The sequence below is a fragment of the Bombus vosnesenskii genome, unplaced genomic scaffold (genome assembly GCF_011952255.1).
Source record: "Bombus vosnesenskii isolate JDL3184/JDL3185 unplaced genomic scaffold, Bvos_JDL3184-5_v1.1 scf7180000013305, whole genome shotgun sequence".
NCBI classification, from domain to species: Eukaryota; Metazoa; Arthropoda; class Insecta; order Hymenoptera; family Apidae; genus Bombus; species Bombus vosnesenskii.
This window is the reverse complement of record NW_022882954.1, coordinates 1855988-1864492: the sequence shown is the minus strand read 5'-3', so window position 1 is coordinate 1864492 and position 8505 is coordinate 1855988. Positions and strand designations below refer to the sequence as shown.

The following is an 8505-nucleotide window of genomic DNA, read 5'->3' as shown; positions in this document are numbered from 1 at the left end:
CCGCGTGCGATTGCCGCGTGAGAACGGTTCTATCGTGATCGCACCCTCCCTCGTAGCCGGCCACCCTTCGTAGCGAGCGTTCGCGAGTCCTGGCAACCGTGGGAGTCGCGTCGAGAGATAGCCGAACCAGCAAAGCGATTTCACGCTAATTCAAGGACCGATCCGCGAGATCCAGTTTTCTCCGATAGATGCGACCGCTTTCCTCTTCCTTGTGCGATTCGGTAGGCGTCAGTAGGCTCGTCGACGCGCGCAACGCCAACGTGCTGCGAGTGGCGTCATGTTCCCAGATTTTGCAAAATCTCGCACAGACACGAACAAGAGGGTAGAGGCGGCGTGCGACCAGTTAAGCGCCACGAGCGTTCCCACGAAAACCGCCCTGTCCGATCGCCGCTTTACTCCCCCTTGGTCTCTCGCTCTCTTTCTTCCCCCAGTCGCAAACCCCTGTGCTTCTAAAGGGAGCGCAGGGGTTGGGAGAGAGAGAGAGGAGAGGGGTTTTCACCTTGCGATCGAGAAGCGAAACAGAGAAGTTGCCCCCTCCGCACCAAGGAGGCGCGGCACACCTAGTCCCCACCAATAGTGCCAGGGACGAAACGGGGCACGCGGTCGTGTGCCGTCCCCAAGTCCGCCCGCACATGACAAACGTCGTCCGCCACGCGACCAGTGCACACGCCTGCGAGTGCGTCGCGTTTCGCACCATCGTCTAATATATCGCGAGTCTACTTGGCGCGCGTACACGCGACCGCGAACCTCCTCTGGAAGCCGCGACACGTGGACACCATCGACTTCCGGCCAACGCTACGCTAAACAACGATCGCATCTCGCGACGGCCGACTTCGTCTTCCTCTCGTCTTCGCGGTGTAACGTGGTGGTGAAGAGTGACAGCGACGATCGCGTTCGTCGCACGCTTACGAACCCGAACGAACGTACGACGCGACAGCTTGCGATGAATCAGTGACGACCTGTTTTCGATCTGTGCGCGATTTCGACCGCGAGGAAAGCGTCGCCGATCGATTTCGAGGAATACGACAGTTCGAGAGCACGGGACAATTGGCGAAGAAAGAAGAAGAAATGTGGAGGGTCGTGGTGGCGCGATCGGACGAAAACAGCACGTTGCTGTCATCGGAAATCGGCTCCGGGCCGGTCGGTCCGGTCGGCCCGGTCGGTCCCAATCACATCTCCGGTCTTCCCGGTCCGCCTTCCACTCATCATCATCACCACTGGGGCTATCCACCGCCGCCGCATCCCTCTTATCAGCCGCAGCATTCTGACGCACCGCGCCATCATCACGATCCGCGTCCACCTCACGACCTCAGGCATCCGGCCACCACTACCACCAGCACCGCCGATCTCAGACACGAGATGCACAGGTCGGATCCGAGGCATCCTTCCGCCGCATCGGAGATGCAGCAACGACACCAGCCACCGGAATTGCACAGGCCCGAGATGGTGCGACATCACCAGGATTTGTCGGGAATGAGGCCAGACATGGGCAGCGAAATCAGATCTAGTCACGAGTTCCCCGATCTTAAGATCGACGTCGTGGACATAAGGAGTCAGGAGAGCGGGCAGCAGCAGCAGCAGCAGCAGCAACAACAGCAGCAACAGCAACAACAACAACAACAACAACAACAAACGTCGCAACAGAGAAACTTGAAGAGAGCTATGAGCGATTCCGATTGCGACGACGTGTTTTCCGAGGAGAGCGGCAAAGAACCGTAAGTTTCGATGCCGATTTCGATGCCGCGTCCAATCCGAGTGTTTCGTGTCCGATCGGCCGCACACGTCCAGATGTTTTCGAACGACGCGCTAATTAAAATCTCATTGTCTTGATTGAGAGAGGGTGACTGTTGCGAACAGAGCAACCCCCGGATCGGCCGTAACGTTAACAATAAATTCGATAGTTGGTCTCGGCGGTGTTAGTCGGTTACATAGGTCGTGCACTTACGCTTTCCACCGACTAATTCGTTTCGATCGCTTTGTTGATTCTCTTATTTGTTCGATACAGTTGTAATTCGCCGGGAGGCGATTCCTGTCAGCACGCGTCGCGAAAGCGAAGAAGAGGAATGATAGAGAAGAAACGCCGCGACAGAATAAACGCGTCGCTCGGCGAGCTGCGGAGATTAGTGCCGGCAGCAGCGAGAGATCCTCACAGCGGCAAATTAGAGAAAGCGGAGATCTTGCAGCTCACCGTCGAACATTTGCGGTCGCTTCGAAACAAAGGTAAGCCTCTCGACGACCACCACCATCCGTGTTGCACGCCGGTTGGCCCCTTTCCGTGCTTCGACGAGTCCGACTCGTCCGACGAGGATCTTTGGCCCGAACGCGAATATCGCGAGCCAGACTCGCGAACAGACAGTGTAGGGCGAAACGTAATTATCGCAAGCCAGGTTCACGAACGGAAAGTCGAGGGCCAAACGTAAACGTCGTACCGCCTACCGCTTGGGTCCAGTTTCGTCGAGCTACGTGGCACGGCAAGGGGTTAAATACCAGCCGCTGCTCGTTTGTTCGTTTCTGAAGAACGTCAGAAACGTCAGAATCTTCCGAGTACGTCGAACGATCCGATAAAGCGAAGGTCTATCGGCGATAGACGCGTAAACAAATTCGATAAATTCGCTCGTATTATATGCGTGCAAAGGCACAGGATTATAAAACTTCTATCGCGTACCTTTCGATCGAAACGGTTGGCACGCGAAACAGATACCGATACAGACCTGCGAAAACACTCTCGCAGAGTGATCCTTGTTCCGATCGCTCGTATTTTGCTTCTTGAGGCAGAATAAACGCAGAAAGAAACGAACGACGACGAGTGCGTACGCGTCGATGCGTAAGACGCGCATAGATAGAGAAACAAAAGTGGCGCGATATCGTGGCGTCGGTGGTGAAGCGCTAGGCTGAAAATCTGGCGATATCCCGGCACCGGCGGTCAAGCGATCGACCGAAAATCACGCGTTATCGCGACACGTTGTAAGAACGTTCGAGCGAGTCGAGCGAAACGATCAAACGAGCAACGTTCTCTCGTAAATCGGTACGAAGCGATACTTTTTCCTACCGAAAGACACCTGTTGACCGTGCGGCGTGCCACGTATCGTGGTAATCGCGTGTGACTCGAAACTGTGCAACCGAAAAACCATCTGTCGTCTGTGCGTTAAAATCGTGAAAACACGAGTCGCGGTCGTTTACGGGATCTCGTGCACGATCGAGATCGAGTCGTTGGTCGGCATGTAAACGACGCTCGTGTTTCGCGATCTAAACGACACGAAGGCGCTGGAAAACAACGGCGTTCGTTCGTAAAGAGGATCACGGTGTCGGCGCTGATCCAGCGGACAAAGAAAAAGAGAAGAAAGACGCGAGATCGAACGGTATTCCGGCGATTTGAAAGGGAAGCGCGTGGTCGCGTCGGCGAACGAGATATCCTTGGAGAGAAGCAGGTGGCAGGGAGGAGCTGCAGCCGAATCGGAGATCCTGTGGGAAGCACAGGAAGTCAACGACTCTTCCGAAGCGGTGTTCCCACGATTGGTGGCGAGTTAGGTAGTAGTGGGGTGTCCCGCGTGGCACCCTTCGTCAAGGAGGCACCGCCGAGTTGCTCACGGTCGGGGCAGATGTCGAACCCTGTGGGAAACCGACTCCCGTTTTATATCTGCGCGCGCGCGCGCGCGCGTACACACACGTACGCGTAGTTTTCGCCCTTGCCTTCTCGCCTACCTATCGGATAGCGATTCCCGTCGCTGTCGATCCACGATCGCGCTCTCTCTCTCTCTCTCTCTCTCTCTCTCCTTCTCTTTCTTTTTTTCCAAACGCTCTGAACGCGATTTCTCGCGATTTTTCCAAACGCGAACCGATGTATCGCGTATTTTATTCGTCTTTGCGTAACCGGGGCGCCTCTTGCGAAACGCGCGACGCTCTCGACGAGAGGAAGAACCGACGCGACGTTCGAGCAACGGAAAAAAAAAGAAAAGAGGAAGAAAAAGAAAAGAAACGCGGAAGAAATCAGCGTAGTAGCGTAGTCTGGATCTTCGCAGCCTGCGCGTAGCGGCTCGTATAACGCGCATCTGTCAGGATCTACGGGGGTCTAAACGGTTCCCACGCTACCTGTCCCGTTCCTCCTGTACGTACTACGCGTACCATATCCTTCCGGCTGCCATATCCTTTCGCGTAGATGAAAAATACGCGCCGATTCGAATGAAAATCGATACCGCTCCACGCGTACTTGACGCATCGTCTTGTAATTTTACAGGTCCCGAAGGATACGACAGTACGAAGCTGGCGATGGATTACCACGCGGTCGGCTGGGGCGAATGCGCGGCCGAAGTCGGTCGCTACTTGGTCACGATGGAAGGCCTCGACGAGAGGGATCCTCTGAGGTTACGATTGCTCTCCCATCTGCAAAGTTTTCACCGCGATCATCCTCCGTCCGCGGTGCCCTCGTCCGTGCCCCCGGTGACGAGTCTGACGTCGTCTTCGACGAGCAGCAGCTACGAGCCGGCGGCGAGCTCGGTTCCCCCTGGAATGCCACCTGGAACGGGTACTATGCCACCTCTTCTGGGTGGTAGCGCGCTCGGATGGGGCCAGTATCCCGGCCAGTATCCCCAGCAGCAACACGGTAAACCTTATAGACCGTGGGGTGCCGAACTGGCCTACTGAAACGCGGCCCATCCTTAGGCGAGTTTCGCCACTTCCTGCGTCTTCTTATCATCTCGTCTCGTTTTCGAACGAACGTAGAACTCTCTCCTGATTTCGTATTCCTCTCCTCGGGGAATTCTCTTTTCTAAATTACGACACGGTACGGTACTTTACGTACGGTAGTCATGCGAGTACCTAATAACCATCCAAGCGGATGTTATCTATTTATTCGGTTCGACTCGACTCGCGATGCCTGCCGATCGAGCCACGACGTTGTACATAGATTTGTATATAGATATAATCGCAATTATTGTAAATAACGAAACGCGATCGAAATCGCTCGCTCTTATTTCTATTTTTTACTCCTTTATATTTCACGTTCCTCTTGTAACAAATATAGTCTGCTCGTTTGTATAATAATCGAGTCGAAGATGTATCGATCGAACAAGTGCCATTAAACGTATCGCGCTGCGTACGTCCTATGGAAGGAAACGCTCAAAGATGTTTGCAATAAAACGACGATAACGAAACATACTATAACGTATATTTATTTACTTATGTACATATAGACACGTACGTTATATCCGACATCTCGTTTCTGCCGCTACGTTTCCCGCCGATCGAGTCAAATTCACGAAACCATCGAAACGCGCGAGTATTTATCTCTTCTGCCAACTTATTCTCTGCTCGCCTCTATCCCCGCTCCTTATCCTCTATCATCCCGGGTTTTCCCCGGAACAGGATTCGCGCTATGCCCGCTGACGCATCGTGCTCGTAACGACAAAGTTCGCCAACTATTCTTATGCAAAGATTCGTTTTGCAGCTTGCCGAGGCCAACTATTGGTCGCAACGAGAAACAAAGTAAGCGTCCGTGGTAGGGTTCCGCTCGAACAGCGGCATACGAACCAGTTTTGCGACTCGTTAAACCTTCCATAGAGAATACGTTCGCAAAACGGGAAATTCGCGCAGCTCGTTACGATCGATGAGAATAATTAGCCGCTGCTGCTTCTCTTTTTTTTTTTTCTTCTTTTTCTTTTTTACGAATATTCGAAATCCACGGGGAGTAGCCGAGCTAATTGTCAAACAGGAAGAATAGTGCGTGGGCACGTGGCTATTGTTCGATGCCGAGCCGCCGAATTACCGTCGCCTCTCTTTGCTCCTCGCGCTCCTCCCTTTTCTTGCGAACGTTACCATGGAACGCTGCTTGTTAGTTGTACATACCTATTTCGCGCGTTTAAGAAACTCGCTCGATCGTTAGTGTCCGCCACTCGATCGATCGCCAAACGTAACTCCTCTACCTTCACCTATGCACAAGTACAAGTACCTATGTACCTCTTTGATCGCAAGCGTAAACGCGTTATGCTGTACCTGCATATGGATACGGGTTACGTGTTTTGCGTTATCGAGAACGAACGCAAGCTTCGATCGAAGCTTCAACGACAAGGGTCATAAAAACGTCGAATAATCGTCGACAAAACTATTTTATTTACGATATATTCGCATGCATTAAAAAGTCACAGCCTCGTCGGACATACTTACAATAAGATATCGCCACTCGTTCGTTATCGTACATCGTCGTATCTATGTACATTCGCGCATATCCTATAACTATGTACATATAGATTCACGTAGTTTCACACATCTGTACATATACCTATACATGTAAATACGATACAAGTGAGTACACGACGCGTACAAACGTTATACCTAAAACTATGGTCGCACGAGAGAACCAACGTTCGACATTATTTTAACATAAATCGTACGACGTGGTAATTCGAAAAGAATACTGCGAGTAAAATACGAGAGCGGCCTTTACTCCCGCGCGCTTCTTCCGCGAGCTTGAACCTAAGCTTACGACCAGCGGAACGTGTGTAGCCGGCACTCTGTCGTACTTGCGTAAGGAGTGCAACTTTCAGGACTAATTTGTACCATAAAACAATTTGATATCTCTGTGAGCATATCGTGTGAGCAAAATATCTTATCTCTAGAAATAATACTTTCGATAACGAAAATGTTTAAATCGCGCGTCATCGTGCATTTCAGGTAGATTATTTGCATATATCGAAGCATCGATATCTTTTTACGTCTAAGAAACAACGTATTTTTCTCCTTCCTCTTTTCTCGCTTCAGTTCCTCTACTGTCCCTCTGTTCGCTATCAACGATTAAATGCCAGCATCCAATCGAGTCGACGCGAGATCGAAATAACGAGTAAGCGCTCGTGAGAAAAATCCGACTCGATCGAATCGACGAACCACCAACGTGGTGGTATCTACCAACGTGTCGCTCTTCGGAAGACCGATGTAAGTACGTAATTAGACTATTCTTTCTTTCTCTCTGTTTATACGTTATAAACGTTATAAACAAAAATATATCTAATAGGCTCGATTTCACCCGACGTTACATCCTTCGCTCTTAAGAAGTATATATAGCTATTTTTTTTAGACGGTTCGTTGCATCGTGAAAAAAAAAAATACGTATGTACGTAGGTAACGTATATATCCTCTTTGATAGAACGTAGGATTCGGCGTGGTCCAATTTTCGTTAAAATTCGACTCGAAAGATAACCGAGCGTACGACCATCTCATAAAGCGAACCGCAAAGGATATCCAAATGGCCGCCAATACTTGTGTTTTTTTTTTTTTATCCTCTCGACTCTTCCATGTTCCATCCCGTTCGTCGATATCGTGGCTACGTTAGTACGCTCGAGGCGACGACAGCGACCACGAGATTTAGATTCGTCTGGCCAACGAAGAGAAAGATGGAAGTAACCGTATGGATTAAATACTCGTGGCAACCGTAACGTCGCATACGTTAGATCATCATTTCGTTCTCTATGTTCTCGTTTCGCTGATTCTCCTCGTATTCGTCACAGAAGCAACACATTGAGCCACCATCCTCGGAATTGTCGGCAACGTACGTCGTGAACGTGTCGATGCTCTTCGTATCCAGAGACGGTAAAGACCACGAAAGAGACTCTGTCTCCAACTCCGGCATGGCCGAGTGCCAAGAGGTCGAGTTTTGTGACTTTTTCGCCTTGCGGCTTCTCGTTGACAATTTCTTGATGGCCTGCAAATTGAAACAGCGGCATACGATATAGTCTCCACCACCTCCTTTATCTTTTCTCTCTACCGTTTCAGTCCGATTGATTCGAATTAATCGGCGAACAAACGAAACATCATCGTCGAACTCTATCGACAACTCGCTAAAACCGATTAAACATTTTGAACCGACTATATAGCAGCAGTAGGTTAGGTCGTAGATACACGTAGTACATGCACCTTACAAGCAAAGCATATGTCCGTGCGAGTTGGGTTGTAGTTAAACGAATCAATGTCGAGCAAGGCTAAAATCACGCTGACGAAAATTACACGGCCCTGCGTCGTATGAAAAATGTCCTATATAGAATTGATCGAAGCTTTAGTTAGACACGTGTAAAGAAATCTTGCAATGTACACGGGAAACGAGGAAAGGTTCGCTTCGTTACGGCGATTAGACGAAATTAAACTAAAATCAAAATAGCGACATCAACTCGGTGACTAGGTTAACGATGCGAAACGCGAGGTTAAAGAAATCAGGTCGGCCGATGCGACAGAAACGTGCGTGTATACGTGCGTGCGTGCGACATAGTCGAAAGGGATAATTGTCATCGCCTTACCCTAAAGAGTCTGCGACCAGATTTGCTCAGCAATTTTCGTAACATGTCCGATATCCGAATTTCCTTTCGATTGTCAGGAAAATTGAACGTAGCGGCGGCTGTAAGATTGATTTTTGACCGATACGAACTCTCACCGTGCAAACGAATCAGTTCGATGCGCACGCCTCAGCGTCGCGCGACCAAATACCGCTCCGAGCCACTAGACGGTCCTATTTATCACCTCGGC

General features: G+C 50.5%; 2 protein-coding genes across 2 annotated transcripts; one reads left to right on the top strand and one right to left on the bottom strand.

Annotated features, from left to right (window-relative positions):
• The first annotated feature begins 263 nt into the window (after positions 1-263).
• LOC117234424 (hairy/enhancer-of-split related with YRPW motif protein-like) lies at positions 264-5150 on the top strand. Its single transcript, XM_033495594.1, has 3 exons — positions 264-1715; positions 2006-2220; positions 4235-5150. The coding sequence occupies exons 1-3, from the start codon at positions 1069-1071 to the stop codon at positions 4639-4641; spliced, it is 1269 nt and encodes a 422-aa protein (XP_033351485.1). The 5' UTR covers positions 264-1068; the 3' UTR covers positions 4642-5150.
• Positions 5151-6082: 932 nt separating this feature from the next.
• On the bottom strand, positions 6083-8470 carry LOC117234429. The gene is made up of 2 exons (XM_033495605.1): positions 8280-8470; positions 6083-7690 (listed from the first exon to the last, which is right to left on the bottom strand). The coding sequence occupies exons 1-2, from the start codon at positions 8322-8324 to the stop codon at positions 7436-7438; spliced, it is 300 nt and encodes a 99-aa protein (XP_033351496.1). The 5' UTR covers positions 8325-8470; the 3' UTR covers positions 6083-7435.
• Between the last annotated feature and the right edge of the window lie 35 nt (positions 8471-8505).

Excerpts from the sequence above, each read along its gene's own strand:
- LOC117234424 (XM_033495594.1), top strand. The coding sequence starts at position 1,069 with ATGTGGAGGGTCGTGGTGGCGCGATCGGACGAAAACAGCACGTTGCTG. Across the intron at positions 1,716-2,005 it reads GAGGAGAGCGGCAAAGAACC|TTGTAATTCGCCGGGAGGCG; the intron begins GTAAGTTTCGAT and ends TGTTCGATACAG. Across the intron at positions 2,221-4,234 it reads GCGGTCGCTTCGAAACAAAG|GTCCCGAAGGATACGACAGT; the intron begins GTAAGCCTCTCG and ends GTAATTTTACAG.
- LOC117234429 (XM_033495605.1), bottom strand. The coding sequence starts at position 8,324 with ATGTTACGAAAATTGCTGAGCAAATCTGGTCGCAGACTCTTTAGG. Across the intron at positions 7,691-8,279 it reads CTGGTCGCAGACTCTTTAGG|GCCATCAAGAAATTGTCAAC; the intron begins GTAAGGCGATGA and ends TTCAATTTGCAG.